Source organism: Sphaeramia orbicularis, chromosome 20, assembly GCF_902148855.1.
Source record: "Sphaeramia orbicularis chromosome 20, fSphaOr1.1, whole genome shotgun sequence".
Classification (NCBI taxonomy): domain Eukaryota; kingdom Metazoa; phylum Chordata; class Actinopteri; order Kurtiformes; family Apogonidae; genus Sphaeramia; species Sphaeramia orbicularis.
Genome location: NC_043976.1, coordinates 10,370,783 through 10,395,938, shown reverse-complemented (window position 1 = coordinate 10,395,938; position 25,156 = coordinate 10,370,783). Strand labels below are relative to the sequence as shown.

The following is a 25,156-nucleotide window of genomic DNA, read 5'->3' as shown; positions in this document are numbered from 1 at the left end:
ATCTAAAGCGTAATTTTTGCATTTCACAAATTCATCTTGCCGGCCGGACTGGACCCTATGGAGGGCCGGATTTGGCCCCCGGGCCGCATGTTTGACACCTGTGCAGTAGATGGTCTTGGTCACCAGTGGCTGTTTGGGTCTCTATGGGTTAAGATGCACATATTCATGGTGTAGTTTTACAAACAACTTGATCAATCTAAACCTCTAAACCAGACGTTGTTTCAAGAAATGGATGATCACACCAACATTTACCAATTTCTGAAACCTACAGTAGTGATTGATCTAGATACCTGACTTTCAATAAGATCAACAGGTATTAAACATTTTAGATCAGTAGATGTTTTTGGTCTACGGTGCATGTTTGGGTCTTTATGGGTTAAAGACTATATCTGCCACTGTCATAAAACACTTCCTCTCTTTTGTAGATACTGTAGCTCAGACACCCATCTCAGTCCAACTGTGAGGTTCACTTAGGATGATATAGAATGAAAGAAACCATAAATAAAAATGACACGTTTTTAAAAAGATGTGTTTTCCAGACACAGCTTCTGGTTATCATCCATCTGGTTTATGATGAATGACTGACACAGACAGGTTAGTCCTTTCCTGTCTGGAGGAATAACACTGCAGAGAGCATGCTGGTGTAGTGTGTCTGCCGAGCGGGCTTAGCGGCTCAGCGCTGGCGGGAGAAGAGGTTCCTCAGGGCATTGTTGTAGTTCTTGTTAAAGGCGGTGTATATGAGCGGGTTAAAGAAGGAGTTGGAGTAGCCCAGCCACAGGAAGATGCTTTTCCAGATGGGTGGGATGTCGCAGGAGCACAGCGGGACAATGAGCTCGGTGATGAAGAAGGGGATCCAGCAAAGTACGAACACGCCAATCAAAATGCCTACCATCAGCGCTGCCTTTTTTTCCTTCTGCTCACGCCACGTGTCGCCATCTGTCTGGAAGGTCACAGTAGCGTGTCGCACAGTAAACACCATCTGTGGCTGCTGGGTTTCTTCTTTTACCTGGAAACCAAACAATCAGATAATAAAATAAATCAATTACTCGATTGATTTGTTAATCATCCAAACACAGAGAAGTAGCATTGGAATTTTTCATTTTTTTAAAAAGCCTCTTTCTCAAAGTAGGCCAAAGAAAAAGTAATTACAGAAGTGAAATTTTGTGGCTGCTCAACAAAAGAGGGATTATAGGCTGCTGAACAGAAATGTGGATCAACAGGTGGATGCACAAGCCAAGCTCATTCTTTCATTTCATACACATACACACACAGCGCAAAGCATAAAGCCAGTGCCATGTCTTAATCTGCATTTTTCAGCAGCCAATTCTGTGCCATTTCACAAACATACCGTGCATCAGCCAGGCAAGAAAAGTAAACCTAAAATGTCTGTGATAATCTGCTGACGTTTTTGTTCTCCAGCTCATCCTACTGCTGACTTCTTCTTCTTCTTCTTCTTTTTTTTTTTTTTTTTTTTATTATATATTAGATGAAGTCATCATTCCACAGCCTAACAACATAAGAGAAAAAAGAAAGAAAAGATGAAGCGTTCCTGTGATGTGAATCTATTGGAAGAAAAATTGTTGTGTTTTGTTCAGCGTTTCCAACAAGACTGTGCACCTTGAAAGTTGTTCAGTCTGGAGTAAACACAGATCAGTAGCGCCTGTAACTGATAAAATGGATGAAGCAAACACATTCAAAGCCGAGGCCAGACGTTAACAGCAAAGCACTGCCGGAAAAAGAGATTTTAAATTCAACGGATGGTTTAAGACGGCTCATTAAATGGTGCAATAGCAAAAAAAAAAAAACCCTGACACTTATCTGCAGATCCTTTTGCACACACTGAACAGATGAGGTAAAGTTCAAACTAAGAGACTGAAACCCAATTTAAATGGCTAATATCAAAACAAAAAAACAGTATACGCAGGATCAGTTGCTTCCAGTAATTATAAGGAGTAATGTCAGACACTGCTTCATCTAGTTTAAAGATCGATTTGAGTCTGAAAGTTGAAGAAAAAGTGCAATGAGATGAAAAAACTGTAAAAGATGAAACAAGATGAAAATGATGTAGAAGATGCATTAGACATAACCAACTAGAAGACATAAACTCTTTTAGTCACATAAATCATTTAGTGCTTATTCCGTTTATGCAACAGCAAAATAAAATATAGAAGAACAAAAACATAGGTTCTGAGTGTAAAAAAAAAAGGTTAGTTGGGGTTTTAAAGGTCATGGTCTGAGAACAAATATTTGTTAAGCAACAGAATGTTTCACAAATGGAGGGGTAGAACATTCACAACAATTATATTAAAAATCTTTTACAAAATCAAAATATTCATAAGTAAAATGTAATAAGACAAAAAAATTGATTTTTTTATGTTTTATCTGAGAAAGTAAAGAAAACTCGGTAACACTTTACTTGAAGGTCTAGTTATGCCTACACTTATAATACTTTATTAACCTTGGTATAAGTTGTTTTACATGATCATAAACTGTTGTAATGACTTTTCTAATGCATTATAAATGCATTATAGTGTCTTATGAATGTGCGCTTAATGCATTATAAACTAGACCTTCAAGTAAAGTGTTACCAAAAACTCTATATTATAATAGGAATATTTATTACAACTCCAGCTACTGTATATGAACAGTCATTTTTATGTTTTCCTGAATCTTTAAAGAAAGAAGTTGTAGAAATTACTGTATAATAAGTTATTCCTGTGTGTTTCTGGTTATTTGTCATTTTAATTTGTCTTTAGAGAATACACACAGTAATAAGTCCTCATACCTGAACAAATACAATCATAGACAATGAAAGATTGTACCGAGTTGTGTTTAAGACTCAGAGTAATTAAGCTGCAAAATGACACAATACATTAAACATGAATAAACTGATCATGCAGATATATATTATCAGGCAGCATGAGTCTGTTTATTTTTTCAGACTTACTTTAATGTCACTGAAAATGACAGAAAAAGAATATGAAAAAAGATCCTGATCTGGACTGTATTTGAGGAAGAGATAGAGTGGAGACACTTCAGCTCCGTCCTCTCAGTTTAAATCTAAACCCTGAATATAAATAAAGATCACATGATGTTGTTCCATGGTGTTAAAGGAAAGTCAAGACTCTTTTACATGCTGTTTAACCCTCCTACATGTCTGAAAACGTCTGTATCTGTGCATATGTGTCTACAGCGATGGACTAGATCAGTGTTTTTGAACTTTGGGGTCAGGACCCAATGTGGGTTACCTGGAATTCAAATGGGGTTGTCTGAAATTTCTAGTAATTGATAAAAAATAAAAATTTACTAATAAAAATATGTGGTGAGTTGAGAGAGACAATCCCAATACATAAAAGACATGATAAACTGTGAAGCTGAAACTGAAGCACTGTGGTTCTGTTTATCTGTCAAATGTTCATTGTGGTCAGTTTCAGATGCTGCAGCTCTTTCATAATTCATAGTTTGAGTTCTTGTTTGTTCTGTATTAATTTGCAGCTTTGTAAATACAAGCTGGACTGACTGTACATATCCTGACCAAAGAAAATAAAATTCTAACCAAGGTTATAATAGTGTTGGATTTTTCATTATAGTTTAGTTTTATTTAGTTTTGACTTTTTTTTCTCTAATTCACTTAGTTTTAATTAGTTTTTAGAGCAGGTTTGCTAGTTTTTATTAGTTTGCGTTTTCTTCTAAATGCTTAGTTTTAGTTTAGTTTTATTTTTTCATGTCTTCGCCGTCATATTCAAATAAATCCCAGACAGGACTCTGTTGCTTTCTCCCAACTTTAGTCTCCATGTTTCCAGGTAGAGTGGGGACCAGAAGACGACTCTAAACGACAAGTGACGAGAAATGACAGACCATGAAGTGTCGTATGGTGCCGCTAGCTAAAATTGCTCAAACAAAATAAATCCATTTCAAATCAATCTGACATTTACAAAGACGAAAACTAAGGGAATTTTATCCATAATTTTCATACGTTTTCGTTAGTTTTGTAAGCACACAATACAGTTTCAGTTAGTTATTGTTTTTCTCGTTGAATTATAGTTTTTATTTATTTCAGTTAACAAAAATGTTTTTTCACTTCTAGTTTTTGTCATTTCGTTAGTTTTCGTTAACAATAATTACCTTGATCAACACCTGGCTTTTCTGCCTCCGTCCATAATAATATACATTATATAGACTAAATGTCGTCTAAAATTAACATTTATTTGCAACATGGTATTGCAAACTATTACATGACCAAAAACAAATTAATTTTAGCAAAAAGAAGTCTCCGTTTTGAATATCTGGGGTCGCCAGAAATTTGTGATGTTAAAATGGGGTCATGAGCCAAAAAAGGTCGGGAACCACTGGACTAGATCCAGAAGTATCATGTCCTCTTAGACCACTTCAAATACAATATAATAAAGAATAATTATGGGATTTTTGCTCTGTGATGCTAAAAACTATTACTCTTTAAAGGTTTTCAAACATGTCATCTCTATGGATAATGGAGGAGTCTGACATTTTGGGACGTACTCTTACTTCGTAGCGTGATTACAGTTGAATGAAAAGATCAATACTTTTCTCATATCCTGTCAATAAGCATTAAACCACAAAATGAAAAGCTTTACTTCACAGAAACAGTGAGAAACAGCTCCTCTGATTCTGTCCAGTGGCAGAAAGCCATCTATAAGCATGTTTAAAGGGCACATAAGTGTATGCACAGAGATGTTACATTATTTATTGAAAATAAACCTAACCTTGGCTCATAGAGGACGAATCATTATTCATACACCTTTTGTGAGAACATGTAAATGTTTTATGCAGGCGTTTCAGCAAAGTAGTGTGTACACGTTCTCATCCTATTGAAAGTCAGGCATCTAGATCACTACTGTAGGTGTCAGGGATTGGTAAATGTTGGCGTGATCGTCCATTTCCTGACACAACGTCTGTTTTAGAGGTTTAGATTGATCAAGTTTTTTGCATAACTACACCACGAATGTGTGCATCTTAACCCATAAAGACCCAAACAGCCACTGGTGACCAAGACCATCTACTGATAAAAACTGTGTAATACTTGTTGATCCATTAATCCTATCAATACATGTAAATAATTGGTGTAAAATACAGTTTGTCATCTTTTCATGGTCATCAGATATGACCCATTTGGACGTTCAGAGGCTCCGTAGTGAACGTGGAAACACCGTCATCTTCTACAACATTGATTCACCAGTAAAACCCATGGAGTTGGATCAATGACAGTGGATGGAGACATTTCATTTATGCTCATTTAATGATGTATTTGGGTGAAAAAGTGACTTTTTCTTCAGTTTTCTCTGTTTCAGATATAATAACCTTTAAATTTAGTCTTAGCTTTTATGAACATTTACATGATCACTGAATTAATTGTAGGAAAATACATGATTTACATGGAAAAAATCTCAAAATACAAAACGGCTAAAATTTGCTTAGAGGTCTTGTTTATGTCTTTGTGCATAAGAAATCAATATAAGTGAATCCCTAAAGGAACTTAGTGTTGGTAAGTGCAAGTTATGCAAATTTACAAGATTTCAATTCTGTTGCAACATGTTGATGGTCATATGAACTATGTTTTCAGCTCAAAAATGTCCAATTTCATCACAATTAATGCTATATTTTCATGTCACAAATGGCCAAGTTATATTTTAACTGAATTTACCTGAAAAACAAATATTCTATTCTTTTAGATTCCCCAGTTTTTCTTACCAGATTCTCTCCTACATATCACATGTTTTATTTTTACAGGTTGCAATATGGAGTATGGTGCTGATCCATCCTGCTTATGTTACGCCAATACATACATGAAGAATGTCACACATCACTTTTTAAATCAACAGTTTTCTAATAATAAGCATTTTTATAAAGAAATAACAATTCTATATTGTTATTTACTCTTTAGTATGATGATGAACTATACAATAAATAATTCTGATCCTAGTTTTTGCACAGGGATCATTAGTGTAAACGGTGACATGGCTGCCGAGCATCAGTATGATGGGATCTGGAACAACCATGTCACATCCGTCCACTGCCACATTTTGTGTTTTTGTGTCAGCTGTTATTGTTTTAGATCCACAACACTAACATTTATGAATAAGAGGAGAATTAGCAATAGTAAGTCTATAAGTTTATTACTAATAAAGTACTGGTACTGAGCAGAGCATCATGGGTAATGTCACGTCCATCCACCAGCAAAAGTTTTCACATACACGTGCTATTCAAAATCCAATATTTCTGAAAATATAGCTTCCACTGTCAAATAATATCAGCAGTCTGTGCACAAATGTATTAGCATTATTTCAACACAGTTCTATGCATTTCTTACAACTTTTTTTTTTTTTTTTTGACAAAAATGGCCACTCATTTGACCCCCTAAGTAAATTTTAGCCGAAAAGGGTAATATTACAATAAATGATTATAACACACTTAACATAGGTTAAACATAGAGAAAAAAATCATTTGGGAACTGCCACAGAAGTAGTACTGGGTCTTTATGGGTTAATCCTCAATATTATCCATTCCAGGTTTTGCTGTGTACATGTTTATGTCGTAAAGTCTTTCAGTGGATGTGGCTAATGAGTGGGTGCAGAAGGTTTATTAGTTTTGATGCTGATGCCACCGCTCACATCATTCACCTAAAGCACGTAGTGGGTCCCCTGCGCCTCCGCTCTCCGATGTATAGAGGGAATTGATGAAAATAAACTTTTTATGAGCCAGTCATAAGCTGCATGTTGGCTCGCAGAGCACAAAAAGACTAATAACACATATTCTGTTTAATTGCCGTGCTGTAAGAGTGATTGCCTGCATAATGAGACATGACATAAAAGCCAGTGTATCAAAGCAATAACAGTCAGGTCAAATTCATTCTACGACTGGTTCTTCTTGACCACATGCTTAGAATTCTGAGCCAAATTTTAAGCCACTCTTCATAAGTAAATGGCATTTTACGGAATATGGGGGGGGTATTACAAGAACTTATGCCACTTAAATGAAAAGAACACCCATATTTCTTCTTCTCTGCACATCTGCCAAGTTCTCAGAATGTGCAGACGGTGAATAATTTTCATAACTATCCTCTCAAAGGTGACATGAAAAAATAGGTGCATCACATAAGACCTCAGATAGTTGCTAGTCTCTGTCAGGGATGTATTTTGGGGGGAAGCTTTTCAACCAGCATTTTCCTCTCTCAGAGTGATGAAAAGTGTGCACAGATTCGATATTCACAGGGATAATTTGCCTGATTAAATGTTTACTAATGCTTGCCGGAAAGATCTAGACCTTTGTGTCTGCTGATTACAGAAATGCTAAAGCCAGGAAGGTGCAGTGGCCCATTAGACATGCCGCTGTGGGTGTTATTTATAGCCCTCTTCCTTTTGCCTATGCACATTAACAAGCTGGTAAGGATGAGCCGGATTGCTTCAATTATTTGTCTATATGCTCACACATTGGATACTTATGTTGCCCTGATTAATTCTGAGTAGCTCATCAGACAAAATCTTGCAAATCATTTAAGATCCGGCCATGTTTGGCTCAAGTTGGGTCAGTAGCATCAGTCAGAAATGTTTTACTTTGGCTGATTATATTCTGAGGTTATACTGAAATATATGCAGAATTTATGCATGTGTGTTGCTCAGGGAGATGGTTGTTTTCTAATGTTACAGTAGTTAGTGTCGTATATAATTACACATGAAGAAGAGCAGCACAGAGGCACGGAGGACCTCAGGGTTTTTTGTGGAAAATCAGACCTGAATCCTCAACACAGAAAATCATTACACAGGTTAATCTCATGTATGCAGGCACCCAAGCCAGTCAAGTAGTGTCGAAATGGAGATAGATGATGTCAGCAAATACACAAACATGTAAAAATCCTTCATACTGTACATTAGGGTTCTCTGAAAATCCTCCAACATACACTACAAACAAAAAGTTAAGGATATTTCTTTTTTTTTTTGGTCATTTTAAAAAAAAAAAATTTTTGTCATTTGTAAATAAAACCACGTCTGGTCATTAAAAGAATGTGTTTCAATTCAATTCATACAAAAAAAGTAAAAAGCGCTGTGCAAGAACTCCAACTGAAAAAAAAAAAAAAATAGCCCAAAAATTAAAAATATCCTCGACATGTAAAACAACTGTAAATACTGTAGTCCTCCTACAAAAACGAGCCGTACATATTATTAATAAGGCCGGTTACTATGAACATACTAATGAATTGTTTATGAAATCCTATATTATGAAATTTTATGATTTGGTTTACTATAAAATAATGCAAATAATGTATAAAGCCAAATTAAAGTTACTCCCTGTCTGTGTACAAAGGTTCTTCTCAATGAGATGTTTGTAAATTTGTTGTCCAAAAAGCTACAAAAGAGACTAAAAGATATTTATCTGTTGTTGGGGTTCAACTATGGAATGAGGCCAGCATGGATTTAAGAATGTGTAATCCATTTTTGATATTTAAAAAAATGGTATATAAGGCAATTTTTGAAGGATACAATTGTTAAGCTCTAATAAGTAACAGGTAATTTTTTTTTTTGATTCTACATTAAATTACCATTAATTTGGTTGGTTAAGTTTTCTATTTTTCTGGTTTATTTTTACCTTTTTTATGTTTTTGCTTGTTTGGTTGTATGCATTGTTGTTTTTTTCTTTTTCCTATACTGAATGCTGGGTAGCTGAATTTGTTCTGTAGGACAGACATTAATAGAAGTATTCTGCTTCTGCCTGGGCCTTTTCAGTCATTAACCTGTTGGTAATATTTGTAGTGTTGACACTGGTTGTATTATCATGTGATGACTGAATAAAGAATTTCATAATCAACTGTTTGTAGTGTACACTTAAATCAAATGTTTCTAAGCTGAGACAAGAAAGTTGAAGAAAAATGGGAAAAACTGGACATACCATTCAGTTCAGATTATTTTATCAGACTAATGCTTTGAAACTACTGTGTCTTCCTTGGTTATTTTAAATTGTAGTAATCCTAGATTGGCAATAATAATAATAATAATAATAATAATAATAATAATAATAATAATAATAATAATAGTAACTGTAAATTACGGTGGCCGACAAGGGCCAAACAAAAAGAAGACATGTCATACACACAATTTTAATTATGATATCATTTACTGTTATTTAGTTGCTGACAAGAGCCAAACACATTGCAGCTAGGGGTGCGTATTGGCAAGAATCTGACGATATGATACAAATCACAATACTAGGATCATGATACGATATATCACGATATATCATCATACTGTTAAAAAGGCAATTTTTTGTTTGTTTCTTTTTTTTTTTAAATGACTGTTTCCTTACAGAAGTGACTTACACCAGAAATATGCACAAATACTAAACACATTTTTATTTGATCAGAACAGGATCGGATGTTATATCACAAAATGTTCCTGTGTTCAAACTTAAATTCTGTTTTACAGATATTACAGTTTCAGATCCTGTTCAAATGTTCATATTCTATTAGTTCATAACTAACATCATAATGTTATTTTAGTTCAATCCCAACAAAGGAACTAACATTATTTAATAAAACAGTGTTAAATAATAATAAATAAGATATAGACAGTGAAGAAAAACAAAACAAAAAACAAAAATGAGCCTCCACAATATCTGCATTTGAATAAACACCTAAAAATATCGATACAGTACTTTTTAATATCAATACAGTATTGTGAAATGAAATATTGCGATATGTTGCAGAACCGATATTTTCTTACAGCCCTAATTGCAATGGCCCAGTGCGTCTTAGTTAAGGGAAAACAGCTGCAAGTACAGAAACGATGCAAATTCACAAACTCAAACACAAGTCTAAACAAGGTACAAAAAGAGGAACGTGGTGCAAATGAAAAAATGCGCCGCGAGACACAAAAACACATGGATAATCATTAAATGCTCTGCAAATGAAGAAAACATCTGCGAACAAAAAACGCTGCATAACCAGTCACTACAACGGAAGTGCTCCAAACCTGTAGGGGGCGCTGTCAGTAGAACACCTCAATGCAGAGACACACAGGATGGAGAGAGAGATGGAGAACAGCTGACTGATAATGATTCAAACTACAGTGGGAACACATTGAAGTTACAGCGTAACGCAGTAATGTGACCTTTATTTTATTATTTTTGACACTAGTCTGTTGTCGTCTTTTTTTTTTTTTTTTTAAAGAATATATTTGTTAAATTTTCCTTTTTCGAAACAATGCAAAACAAAACAGCGCAGCACCACGGTCAAAACTAAAATAGAGATTTACAGTCAGTATGGAGACAGATTCCCATCACATTCCAATCTATATAATATGATAAAAAAAAAAAAAAAAGTCCATTTAAGAGCAGATGAAAGCTCAAGACAGAATTGAAGACACATTTCCTTCAGTGTTGTCCAAGAAGGGACTATTAGGGTATTAGGTATGATTATTACTATTAGGTATTAAAGGTCTGTTGTCTATAAACACTGGCTGGCTGCAGGTTTGGAGCACTTCTGTTGTAGTGACTGATTATGCAGCATTTTTCGTTGGCAGATGTTTTCTTGGTTTGCATTGTTTCTTTATTTGCAGAGTATTTGATGATTATGCATTTGTTTTTGTTTCTTGCAGCACATTGTGTCCTTTGCACCATGCTCCTCTTTTTGTACCTCATTACCCCCGCCAGGAGGTATTGTGATCACTTTGCTTTGCATGTTTATTTGTTTGTTAGCACAATAACTCAAAGTTATGGACGGATTTCAATGAAATTTTCAGGGAATGTTGATACTGGCACAAGGAAGAAATGATTAAATTTTGGTGGTGATCAGGAGGGAGGCAGATCTGTCTTGGCGGAGGTCTGCGCTCTCCGAGTGCTTTTCTTGTTTAGACTTGTGTTTGATTTTGTGAATTTGCATTGTTTCTGTACTTGCAGCTGTGTTCTCTTAACTGGGATGCATTGGGCCGCTGCAAAGTGTTTGGCCCTTGTCAGCCACCGTAATAAATAACAAGAAAAGCACTCGGAGAGCGCAGACCTCCACCAAGACAGATCTGTGCCCCCCCAATCACCACCAAAATTTAATCATTTCTTCCTTGTGCCAGTATCAACATTTCCTGAAAATTTCATGAAAATCCATCCATAACTTTTTTAGTTATCCTGCAAACAAACAAACAAACAAACAAATACGCAAACATGCAAACAAACACACAAAGCAAAGCGATCACAATACCTCCTAGTGGAGGTAATAAGTAAATAAAATCATAATTAAAATTGTGTGTATGACATGTCTTCTTTTTTGGATGAATTCATAGGAGGTGTGTCTTGTGGCCTGTGTTGATAGATTGCGGTACCTCCTCGCTGTCATCAGCTAATAGATTTATATTCTTAGGTCATCAGATCAGTAATATCCAGTAATAACTTCCAACAAATCTAGGCTGATGACAAATTATTTGCTTGCTGCTTCTGTCAGTGACTCTAAAGACAAAACAATAGAATAGTAGGTGTTTGTATAATTACAGGCTCTGACATAATCATTGAGCTCTGGTTTTTTTCCCCCTTTTTCTTCCATTCCATACCTTTTAACCCTTTCATGCATGAATTATGAAAACCTTAATCAAGATTTTATTCTAGACATTTAGGCATGAAAAAAAAAAAAAAAAAAAAAAACTATGTGATTGATTTTTTATTTATTTCATAGTTTTCTCACAGTATATCAGTAAATACATGTTTCTTTGCTTCTAACATTAAACACATGGTGTCCAGCTGAGTTACCAAAATGTTCACTCAGCTGGACACCATGTGTTTAATGTTAGAAGCAAAGAAACATGTATTTACTGATGTACTGTGAGAAAACTATGAAATAAATGCCCATAATTTGATGTTTTCTCACATTTTAACATACCTGCATGGATGTAATATGCAAAAAAAAGAAAAACTTTTTGTCTAACAGTTCACAATTTTTTCCACTCAGACATGTTACTGTAGAACAGGTTTATCTAGAACAGCAAAGTTATAGTAATGGTATGAATTGCAGTGTATGGGATGATGCATAACTGTCCACTGTGTTGGCTGATACGGAACTAAAACAACAAAATCCATGAATATACAAGAGAACACCTTTGAACAGCTGTCCACTGTAGTGACCACTGTGCATGAAAGGGTTAATGTGATTAATTTATTTATTAAACGGACTCCTCTTATATTGTACTGCTCTCCTTAACCTGACAGAGCACCTGTAATGATAAATAAACCCAGGTAGGGATCAAATCCAACCCTACAGTTCATGAATAATTTGCTGTACTTTCACAGACACAGCTTCCGACAGTGTTATCTTATTACTAAAATATTAATCCTTTTTCACAGCTAGCTCCCCATCTGGAATGAACACCATATGCTGTCAAGCTGTCAAGGTTGATAGAATGTGAATTTTAAAAAAAGGCATATAAATACACTGTTGCACAAGGTTCATTAACTTTATTAATGCACTATTGCCACCCTAAAAATCTTGCTGTGTAATGCTGAGTGTTATTAAAGTATGGATTCATCTTAATGAAGAGTCAAAAGAAGCTGAGTAAAGTTAATTATGCTTGTAATTGTAATATGCTTGTAATTAATGATTTATAAACTAGGGCAGCTGTGGCTACAGATGTAGTTTACCACCACCAGAGGGGGAATGTGAGAGCGAATGAATAATGGGTCAATAATGTAAAGAGCTTTGAGTGTCCGTAAAAGCACTACAGATATCTAAATCTAATCTAATTTAAGAAATTTATATTATATCTTGAAAAATTATGAGCTCAGATTGAGGGCCCTCAGATCCACATCAAATGGTGACTGCATTATCCCCAAACGCAGCTCTGTTTTTGCGCAGACTGCCTTCTCATATAATGCTGTTAAAGTGTGGAATGGGTTACCTGACAATTTAAAAACTTGCTCCATTTACAAGTGTTTTTATAATGCTACAAAAAAATGGCTCCTCAGTAATCAGCACTGCCAACACTAATATGTATTCTAGTGCCAATGGCAAAGATTTCTGTCTGGTCAAACAGAACAAATATCGTACTTGTCTTTGTACATATGTATTGTACAAACTGTATTGGTTAATTCTACAGAAGTTTTTAGCTCATTGGTTTTTACTCTTGCACTTTTTTCTACGTCTGGTTTGCTATGTTTATTTAAATGACTGAGGCTGTTAAATAACTCTCAAAGCTCTAACCTCATCTTGTTTGTGAGTAGCAGTGCATTTGTTTCCTTGTTTGTGCAAGAAAACAAAGGATAGGACCAATACAAAAGGCAAATGTATATGTCTAACTGGAGTAAAATTACGGAACAACCTTGATAAAGAATTAAAGACATGCACATCAGTCACCACATTCAAAAGGATATTTAAAGCTGAGGTATTCTATAAATATAAAATATCAGGATAAACTAAGCTAATTATCAGTATGAATCTAAGATTTAGCTTAGATTTTATTATTTGTTTATCTAACCCTCCTGTTCAAAAAGGCTTTTTAGTCTCCCACCTGACCCAGGGCCACCACAAACTGATTACACTCTATGTATTCATCATAACGTACTCCATGTGTCATCCCCTCCCCCCCCCCAGTCTCTCTATATTTCTATCGCTCTCTCTTTTCTCCTCCTTTACTCTCTCTCTTTAACCCCAACTGGTCAAGGCAGACAGCCATCCTTCAGGAGTCTGGGTCTGCTCGAGGTTCCTGCCCGTTAAAGGGAAGTTTTTCCTCGCCACTATCACCAATCACAAGTGTTTGCTCCTGAAGGATTCTGTTGGGTCTCTGTAAACTTAATTTGATTCTGATTTGAACTGATAAAGCACTTTGTGACTCTGTCTGTGAAAAGTGCTCTATAAATAAAATTCACTTACTTACTTACTTATATTATTGTTTAAAACTGCACCATCGTGTTATCTTGTTTTGTTTCTGCAACTTTCCTTTTTGTAAATAGGGTAGGCATAAATAAGCTGTTGCTTCTGCCTACACCTTTTCGCCCATGTTTAATGTAGAAATCCAAACTGTATGTATGTATATATCATGTTTTGTTAAATGGACGAATAAATTACTTACTTACTTACTATTGTCCGATTAGCCTATTTATCTGTTAATCTATTTATGTTCTTCTCTTCTTTTTTTTCTCTCCTTCTTTTACTTTCTTTTATATCTTATTCTTATTCTAGGAAATGTTATTGTGCTTTTAGAATGTAAGCCGCTTTTTATGTACTTGGCTGTAACCGTTCAGTCTGAGCAAATTTCCTATATCTGTCATGTCTAACGGTTTTCTTCCAGTGTATTAGCACTTCGTAATCTATGTGATGTTTTATTATATTGGTCGTTTGTCCAGGACAATAGGCGGAAAATAGCTTTTCTACTAAATCTGGTGCATGCATCTTGTTCTTTGCGACTAATGCCAATACATACTGTCCTGTAATTAACTAAATAATTAACTAAATAATAACAAATACAAATATAAATGTGACAAGAAATATGTTCGCTATGCTTTTATTGACACTTAAGAACATATTCATGATAATAACTTAACTTATCACCTATTATCTAACACAGGGGTAGGCAACCTGTGGCTCTGGGGCCACATATGGCTCTTGGGCCCTTTTCCAGTGGCTCAGTGTAGCTTTGTCAAAAACCATATGGAAATGAATAACAGTTTTTTTGTACACATTTTGCCATAGCAATAAAGTGATTCTGATGTTTTGCAGTTGTAAAAATGTAGACTCTACTCCAAATGAATGTTAAAAAAAAAAAAGTAATAACAGCAAAAGTAGACTACTTTTTAATTTTACTGAAGGTATTCATCTGTATTCTCAATTGCAAAGAAAGCCTTCACTTACCAGTTTTGTATCAAACAAAAATGATGACAAATATCACTGTTTTCTTCTGTCATTTCTTTGTGGTTCTTTAAAAACACTGAAACTTTGATTTATTCTCCACATATTCTGTACAAACGACTCCTAAAAAGCTTCTTAAACAGTCACCAGTTTGAGGAAAGGTATAAAGGTATCTTTTGGCCCCAGACAGTTCTGCTTTTTCTTTTTCTGTCCTAAAATAGTTCTTTAGATTGCAAAGGTTGCCGACCCATGATCTAACACATATGATCACAAACATAAAGCTCAACCACAACCTGGATGTGAAAGTTAGAATATTGATAATCACCTCAGCCATTGGTGTGATCGTGTTGGTCTTGCGAGAGCCGATCCTGAACTTGGCAGCCTTGTATATCTTCCAATAGACAAACAGCACCACACAAAGCGGCAGGTAAAACGCACCAAAGGTGGAGAAGATGGTGTAGGACGGCTCTTGGCTCACTTGGCACTTCATCCCTTCTGAGTAGGTCTCTCCCCAACCAAAGAGAGGTGACAGGGAGATGATGGACGACAGCAGCCACGTCAGGGCGATCATCACGTTGGAGATCTTTTTGCGCGTCTTGAGTGTGTACTCCAGATGCCTGGTGATGGACCAGTAGCGGTCCAGTGCGATGGCTGTCACGTTCCAGATGCTGGCTGTGCAACAGAGCACGTCAAATGAGATCCACACTTGGCACAGAACACGCCCAAGTTTCCACAGACGGCCGTTAAGCTCATGGACGAGGCTGAGCGGCATGACCAGGGCGGCCACCATCACGTCGGAGATGGCCATGGAAGCCACCAGGTTGTGGGGCACACGGTGAAATGTCCTCACCCTCAGGATGGTCACCAGCACCAGAAGGTTCCACACAAAAGTGGCCGCAACTAGCATGGCCAGTAATGTAAGAGTGAGGACGCTGAAAACAGAGAAAGGCCGGTAGATGTTTCCCCCGGAGTCATGACCCTCTGAAGCGCCGCTGAAGTTGGCTGTCAGTATGCTGGTGTTGGAATACGTCATGGTAGCTGCTCACAGCCCAGCAGCCAAGGGCAAAGACAAATCTGAGACAGTTTCTGCAGCCAGTCGACACATTCTGCAGAGGAGAGGAGAGATTCTGCTTTAATGTACAGACAGGTTTTCAGACCTGTTTTATTAACGCTGTCACAATAATTGAACAATACTAGATGCCAAAAACCAAATAATACCAACAAAAAGGAGCTATTAATGCTGTCTTGTGGTTGTGTAAATGCATTACAGTGTACATCACTGTGTCATTCAACAGAGAGGTAGTTTAGTGATTTGCTCATAATAGTAAAAAGCACTTGAGTTTCCCATTTCAGCTGTCAAGCAACCTGCCTACAACTTTCAAGTGCAATTTCATCTGCTGTTAAAAGTACTCTGGGACATCTCTGGGTCTGGAAAAGACCATAAATATTCAGTTTCATCATCCCACCGGTGTCCTTTGATTTGCATCAAAGTCAGTCCTCTGTTGAAAAATGAACAGTTTTGAGTGTCTTTGTCATACTTTCGTTTGGGAATATCTCACTTCCATATTAAACACAGAAATTCCTCTGTTAAGCATAATCGAGTTATATGTTACAAGTGGTTGCGGAGGGCAGCATCTATTTGCAATTTACATAATAGCGTCTGCTGGCAGGATTCTTTTGTATTAATATATGACTGTCTGCATTTCATATTCACAAAAGAAAAAAGATTTGACATGCCAGCTCTATCAATACATTCAAAGGAGAGGAGAGGCAAGTTGTAAAAACACACAGTGTTCAGTAATGCAGAAACAGTGAATCTCAAATCTCCAAACACTTCACTTCCACGGTTTGGGAGCTGAATATTTCAAGGTTTGCTATTGATCTTTTACTACTGTTATACACAGAACAAACGGGTAGACCAACTTAAGTACGAGCTGGAAAACGACACAAATGCATACATCTGATCATCTATGTCAACAACCTTTAAACAAACAATGCACTAAATTGTTGAACTAACATCAAACCTTTAATTTCAGCCTAAAACACCTCATTAGGATAAGACATATTTGACTTACAGCAAAATCACTTCAGCAGCATGACTGGGGGCAATAATGATTTCATGCACCCTATTTTTGGTAGGCTTATTCAGATTTGCCTGATTTAACAATCTCTTAAGGCGTTTAATAATTTTAATGATTAATCAGCCATGTATATTTATAAATGCACCTCCAGTACTTTTTCTACTTTTTCTTTTCCTCACTTCTTTTTCTAATGATCCCAGGCTGGTTAAAAATAAATAACAGGGTTTCTTACTATCGCATCATAGGCTTAAAAGTGGAATTTTGCCTGTAATCCTGAATTTTAAAGATAATCATTCATTTTGCATGACTTTTCTTGCGACATTGCCACGAGCAGAAGTGGATGACTTGCTCAGGTTTTCTTTTTCCCAGGCGTCTGTACTTAGTGTAAGTGCCCATAATGAATGTAGCAAATGCATATAATCCAGTTGAAATAATTGGCCCTAATTGATTTTGATTTAAATTACAAGATTTAATCAATAGGTTCATATTCTTGGGGTTGTTTGGCTTTTGGCTGTGTTACTAAAACATTAATCTGATGAATAAAGCCTCAACAAATCAATCAAATGTTTATTAAACTTTCAAGGACACGTGGATTTTACTTTTCTGCAGGAAAAACACAAAAAAAAGACACTGAAAAATGAAATAAATCAGACTTCTTCATGAAATCGTTTGCTGATGCACTGACATCTGCTGGGTTGGGTCAGATCAATGGGTTTGTAATCAGTCAAAGGGCATCAACAAAAAGTCCTATCAGATAATAACAGTATGAGTCATGATCTTGTCAACTGTTATATTTTTCTGACATCTGACACTGTCTGTTAGCATCACAAATCATGCCCTCTAATCAAAGTATCCAGCCAAGCACACCGTCTGGCCCTCTGCTCTGTCTTCTCCCACTCCTATTAACAAGCCTAATAGCCATGAAATTGGACAACCCTTATGAAGGGAACAGGTTATCAAACATGCATCATTCAGCAACGCAATCCTACGATATCCCCACTGACATCAACAGTCAACCAGCACTCTTTAACAGCAGCTGCCAATCACAATAAAAAGACCAACGGAACCGAAAAGATGGCAAAATAAGTAGATGCGCATACGTTTGAGGAATGACAAAGATGACACTGATTGACAGAATGAATCATTTTAACTTGTTTTTTCTTATAAAGACGTGAGGAAAGTGTCAGCTCTGGTCACCCTCATGTCTTACAGGTGCCAACTGGAGGCGTTCTAGTTCCTGTTAACTTTAAAAAGTGAATCCCTGATCGATTAGTTTTGTCTTTTGTATTCACACATATGGCCGTTCTCCCACTGGACTGGAATGAGCTAAACCTAATTTACTCCTGAACATATAGGAGCCTGAGATCATGTGCGTAATGAGGCACCTTAAATGCTGAGATGGACCATGTTTACACTGACTGACCTACATAGGACCATATAATTGTATTCTTTAACGTCGAGGTACTGTTTGCTTGTCTGTTTTGTTCTTTGTTGAGGTTGTTTAAGTTTGCTTTTCGGTTCAAATTTACTTAGGGGGTCAAATGAGTGGCCATTTTTGTCAAAAAAAAAAAAAAAAGTTGTAAGAAATGCATAGAACTGTGTTGAAATGATGCTAATACATTTGTGCACAGACTACTGATATTACTTGACAGTGGAAGCTCTATTTTCAGAAATATTGGGTTTTGAATAGCACGTGTATGTGAAAACTTTTGCTGGTGGACGGACGTGACATTACCCATGATGCTCTGGTCAGTACCAGTACTTTATTAGTAATAAACTTGTATACTTACTATTGCTAATTCTCCTCTTATTCATAAATGTTAGTATTGTGGATCTAAAACAATAACAGCTGACACAAAAACACAAGATGTGGCAGTGGACGGATGTAACATGGTTGTTACGGATCCCATCATACTGATGCTCGGCAGCCATGTCACCGTTTACACTAATGATCCCTGTGCAAAAACTAATATCATAATTATTTATTGTATAGTTTATCATCATACTAAAGAGTAAATAACAATATAGAATTGTTATTTCTTTATAAAAATGCTTATTATTAGAAAATCGTTGATTTAAAAAGTGATGTGTGACATTCTTCATGTATGTATTGGCGTAACATAAGCAGGATGGATCAGCACCATACTCCATAGTGCAACCTGTAAAAATAAAACATGTGATATGTAGGATAGAATCTTGTAAGAAAAATTGGGGAATCTAAAAGAATAGAATATTTGTTTTTCAGGTAAATTCAGTTAAAATATAACTTGGCCATTTGTGACATGAAAATATAGCATTAATTGTGATGAAATTGGACATTTTTGAGCTGAAAACATAGTTCATATGACCATCAACATGTTGCAACAGAACTGAAATCCTGTAAATTTGCATAACTTGCATTTACCAACACTAAGTTCCTTTAGGGATTCACTTATATTGATTTCTTATGCACAAAGACATGAATAAGATAAGATAAGATAAGATAAGATAAGATAAGATAAGATAAGATAAGATAAGATAAGATAAGCCTTTATTTGTCCCACAAGGGGAAATTCCAGGTTACAGCAGCAAAGCACACAAGAGCAGAAGAAGTGCAAAATTAAAGAATAAAGACAAATCAAAAAAGCTATGTCTACTATTTACAGCTGTGCAGATGCTGATCATGCTACAGGTTGAACAGGGTTACGATTTATTGCATAGAGTTATTTGGAGCAGTTTTTCCATGTAATATGCGACCGAAAAAAAAAACTCAATAAAATAAGTTGGAAAAAAAGAAGTGAAAAATGTACAGAGCATGATTGGAATCTCATTACCTGAATGTAACTTTTTTTTTTTTTTTGCTTGGTAGGTCAGAGGCGAAGATTTGAAACAGCATACATAGAACAAAAGAACTACTGCAAGGGAGAATATCTGAACCACATGAATTTCTCAGTGATCTGAAAATGTTCTGATTAATAAGTAACAAAATTTCTGACTTAACAAAAGCCAGTTTTTTGTATCAGAAGCTACTTCATTTCACTGTTGCGGACAACTTTTGATTAAAATGTTTTAGATCATATCTGAAAATTAGTGTTAGCAGCAATGACATAACCAATAAGGACAGCACAATTGGAAAAGATTCCTCAAAAGCATTACCTTTTATTTCTCTGTGCTTCTTTGCATTTTCTTTGTCTTTTTATATCCTGGCACCATGTTAGAAATATGTGTTTTCATTTTAACATCTTAACTCAATTCTCCTGTTTAGAATTTCTGAATCTGGGGATCATATGTCACCAGCCTGCTGATAGAAACAATTTACAGGCTTCTAAGGCTGTCAGATTCAAGAAAAAATGCCCTGACATTTTATTTTCACTCCATTTTTTTATGTCTAAACTGACTGTCATAACATTGCATTGGAAAAAGCAAAAAAAAATGTGTATTCTGTCTTCAATGCTGAAACAACTGCACACTCATTTGTTATACAGTCTTTTCCAATGAGACTTTCACTGAGGTTTGAAGCTTTGGTGACATTTACAGATGAAAAGGGGGAAGGTATGCACAGATCCATGGAGACGTGTCTTCTGATTTAGGATCTGTGATTTATCTGTGGTTTTGAGGAACATGATGTATACTAGGCTATAAGATATTTAAAGCATGCTACCTTGCCAAAGCCCTAACAAACTGTTTGACATCAGGTAGAGCAGCTTGCACCAAAGCGGACACAAAAACCCTCCAGCGCAGGACACTGCTGCTGTCATCACTAGAGCACCTTCACAGCACTGGCAATGTGAGGATATCATAAAGACATTACACACCCTGGACACAATCTGTTTAAGCTCCTCCCATTATAGGCAGGCGCTTCAGGTCCATCCACACATGCACAAACAGAATTAAAAACAGCTTATTTCACAAAGGAAGGTGCAGCTAAACTCAGACCTCCTTTCAGTTTGACAGCCTCATGTGCTTTATATCACTGAGTATACATGCATGTATTTACTCATTCAACACCCTGGTACAGCATCATTCCACATCTGACATGCATCTTTGCTGCACTTACTGTTGCTGATAGTCTTACTTTATTTAGTTTTTTATTTAGATGGTATGCTGTATTTTTTTTTTGCAGCGTTTTCATATGTTCTTTGTTCTTTGCATCTATGTGTGAAGTCTCAAATATATATATAACATATATCAGGTTGATGCATTTGCAATTTTGCGTCTCCACAATGACAATAAAGTTAGAAAATTCGCTCACGCACGTGTATTTGTTGAGAGATTTAACAAAGACGTGATCTGTACAGGACTAACTTTGGCTTTATTTGTCCCGTGGGATCCTGTGTCTGTATCCCTGACTCTGGATAAGAAAAAAATGGATATTATAATCACTTGTTACGTCTCCAAAACACAGCTTCACTTTTCTATCCTGGTGAATTTATCTAAAGAAAAAAAAAAAGAAAAAAAAGCCAAAACTCGATTCGTGATTCGTTGCCGGTAATAACTCACCCCGTTAACAGTTCAAATAAATCGGTCCTGCACAAGTAGATCGCTGCTCTGTTTCAGTTGCTGTCTTTCCATCTCCATCGAAATTCACTTTGCTGGTTTCTAGTCGAAGTCGTTGAACCAGGCTCATGTGTTGATGACAGAAGAAAACACCTCGCACTGAGGATACTGAGGCGCTGGAATGAACCACAGAGCTCATAGGGGTAGGGGGGGGGACCGAGTCCAATTCAGATGATAAACACTGCGTTGTCTTGGCATTCGGGTGTCTTGTGTTTGTGTGTGTGTTTTGACGCGCACTTTGTATTTGCGTCTTTCAGAGGCGCACAGCGTGGAAGCAGACGCTGCCAGTGTCTTGTCAGAGTTGGTGCTGCTCGACAAACATTCGCCTTTTTAATTAGTCTTATTCCGCAGTGAGCAGAGGTTGAGGAGACACGCTCCCTTTATGATGGATGATACTTCCACACCACCTCCTTTGAAATTCTCTTGCCACATCTCCCATCATCTACCTCCGTGATTAATCCGATTTGGAATTAAATCATTCAGATCTCATCTGTTGACTGGAGCAACTCACAGACAAGTTTTTTTTTTTTTTTTTTTTTCCCCTTTAAATCCCTCGTGTGGGCTTTATCCTGAGTATCTAGTGAGACACCTTTATCCCGCGGAAATGTCCTGAGGAAATCCCAGGATGGGTGATTTTCTTAAACCACCAGGGACTGTAGCTTCCTGAAACTAGAGACTAGAGTTACAAGAAACTAACCCCCCCCACACACACACACACACTAAGAATCTGATCTGTTTTCAATTTAGAAATGAACCAGTTTACCCTTTCATGCATGAATTATGAGAGCCTTAATCACAATTTTTCTCTTTAGGCATGAAAAAAAAAAAAAAAAAGATGTCATTGATTTTTTTTTTTTTATGAACCTATTTTTCATGGAATTACAAAACTGTTCACTCAGCTGGACACCATGCGTTTAATTTTAGAAGCAAAGAAACATGTATTTACTGATATACTGTGTGAAAACTATGAAATAAAAACATGTTTAATGCTGCTAATCTGTTTTCTCACATTTTAACATACCTGCTTGGAGATAATATGCAAAAAAAAAAACCCAACCCCAAACAAACAAGCGACTTTTGTTTAAAAAAACAAACAAAACAAAACTGTTTATTTCAGTCTAGTAACAATTAGCATTTTTTTTTTACACTCAGACATGTTACTGCAGTCAGATCAGGCTTATCTAGAACAGCAAAGTTACAGTAATGGTATGAATTGCAGCGTATTTGAGGATGCACAAAACAACAAATCCATAAATATACAAGAAAACAACTTTGATCAGCTGTCCACTGTAGTGACCACTATGCATGAAAGGGTTAAAGTCATTTCATCTAAAAATAAACCAAAGTTAATAGGTTTGGACATTGTAAGGTATTATGAGACATTTCTTGTCATGGTAACTGTCACACAGTCGCCCTAATATATTACACAGCAACAGAATATCTGTGCAGTTACCATAGACACTCTATCTATAGGTCCCTGCTGTATTTATAAACTGGAATCTCTATACAAGCTGAGGTTTCAGCACCACGGACAGCACCAGGGGAAGCTCTTCCTTTTTTTTCTCCTTTGTTTATTGCAGTACAACCTGTATTAAGTCCCTTGTTAAATCATGCGCCTATGTGCTACTGCTACTGCAGTGTAGATGTCATGTGCTCCTTTGAGCTACCTTCCTTTTGCAACCTTTTAGGGTATAATGAGTGTTTATTTAATTGTTACCTGTGCTAACACTTGTTAAAACCTTAATCCATGGGATTTGTTCAAAACATCTGCTCAAAATAGATGAGTGTGGGTTGGTAACTAACCATAAAATATGCACCTGCATGCTCAGTGCACGTGTTTATCATCCTCCCACCAAAGGGAAACATTTGAGTAGCTTTAGTGGTCTTTCCTCCCCTCCAAATCCCTCCCACTGCCGCTTCTTGTCCTCCCCCTCTCCACTCCTGACTCCTTCATAAAGGTGGTGCACACAATGAAAGCAGCTTAGCAGTCTCTATTGCAGGTGCTGCTTTGCAAAATTGTGTCTCGTTAATTATGGGTCTAGGAAGACATTAATACAACCCACTTAAAGGGTCAGTGTGTAAAGTCATCCTTATTAAAACAGATGCCATGTACCGACACTTTGAGTTGTTTAGCTACTTAGTGTTGAGTTGAAGAAAATACACTTCTTACAAAGAAGATGAAAACAGTAGAGAGGTTCATATCATGCAGTGTAATTCTACTTTAGAAAAAGAGAACAAAACAGAACAAAACAAAAAAAATGTGAACATTAATCAAGGCTTAACTCTCCGCAAAAATCCAACTGTGCGCTATTTTAAGCAGCTGTGACTCACCTTGCTCACAGTAAAGAGGAGAAGCTAAGATGCAAACATCACAGTTCCTCTGCAGGGTTCACTTGTCAAGGCAGAGGCTCTTCTCTCGCCGTTTCTCCAGGAGTATTGCTGTAAATCACATCTCTGACCTTGTCCTGCCAGAATGGTCTCATGGCTATAAAGTACTAGTCATTAGCGATTCCTGTTACTAGTGGAATTTTACGCTGACAGCAAATTTAACTTCACAGCGTAGATCTGGAAAAATGATCAGGGAGAAGAATGTGATGCAGTTCCGGATCAGGGACTTGGCCATGTAAACCTGCCACATAAATTAAAATGATCTTTAGCACGTGTCTGTGGGTTTGGCTTACTCTCAATGTGCTTGGAGTGACTGAATATTTATCATAGAGAATGTAATGTATGAATATATGAATGTTATATGTAACATTCTGCTTCATCTATGATCCCATTATGGCCAGATATGAAACATATGTAGTATCTAAACTGCTCCACTTATGCTGTTTTAACTTATTTAGCCTTTGGACTTCACTGTGACGAAGGCTCCTGTGGCCACCACAAAACTCCATGGAGATCTTGACATATACCACAAGAAAAATGTTTCTGTAAGAGAAAGAGAGAGACCAAGATATTATATTTGTGAGTCTTATACAAAAACACAATACACAAACACACAATGTTTTAATGGTCCTGAGTTTAACCAGTCCCCACTGCCTCTGTTAAGCTATGTATCATAACAGAAGTTTACTGCATTTTGCTGCAAGCACAGTCTGTTTCATACACTTGCATTTATTTTATATGAGAGGTAAATAATACTAAGGTAGGATCTATTTTTCAAATGTATTTGACTGTTTTGTTGTCACATTTTTCTCCTTCATTTTTGCATACTTTGCAAGATTTAAAAACAAAGCTACTTAAACTAAATAGTGCACAGTAAATGTATTGTTTGCTGGTTTGGTTTTCAACTTTTCAGTGCTCCATATAAACCATTAAAGGGGCTTTATGTAGTATTTACACTTTCAACTGAAAAAAAAATAAATAAATAAAATTGTCATTAGAGTGACAGACACTAGAGGGAGTAGTGAGTCTGTCTGCCAATCTCAAATGGCAAGGAAAATGTATGTTTAGAGTCAAAGAAAGTTATAAAGCCAGAACCACTGTTGTTGTTTTCACCAGTGGGCACAGCGCTTAATGAAAGAATGGAGTTTGATGATGAGGCTTTTGAAGATATAAAGTTATCGCTGCAAAGTTCATTGTTTGTTGATCCAGACTGTGCCAGTTCTGACCTTGTTTGAGCAAATCCATATAGATCTTTAATGCAGCTATTGAGCACAAAGTGGACATAAAACAGAAATAATGTGTG

The 25,156-nt window shown here is 36.4% G+C and overlaps 1 protein-coding gene across 1 annotated transcript; it reads right to left on the bottom strand.

The window, feature by feature from the left end:
- Nucleotides 1-359: 359 nt before the first annotated feature.
- On the bottom strand, nucleotides 360-21,517 carry htr5ab (5-hydroxytryptamine (serotonin) receptor 5A, genome duplicate b). The gene is made up of 3 exons (XM_030123695.1): nucleotides 21,409-21,517; nucleotides 15,174-15,954; nucleotides 360-1,006 (listed from the first exon to the last, which is right to left on the bottom strand). The coding sequence occupies exons 2-3, from the start codon at nucleotides 15,879-15,881 to the stop codon at nucleotides 674-676; spliced, it is 1,041 nt and encodes a 346-aa protein (XP_029979555.1). The 5' UTR covers nucleotides 15,882-15,954; nucleotides 21,409-21,517; the 3' UTR covers nucleotides 360-673.
- Between the last annotated feature and the right edge of the window lie 3,639 nt (nucleotides 21,518-25,156).

Coding starts and splice junctions, on each gene's coding strand:
- htr5ab (XM_030123695.1), bottom strand. CDS start 15,881: ATGACGTATTCCAACACCAGCATACTGACAGCCAACTTCAGCGGCGCT. Junction 1,007..15,173: donor CGATCACACCAATGGCTGAG/GTGATTATCAAT, acceptor TTTGGTTTCCAG/GTAAAAGAAGAAACCCAGCA.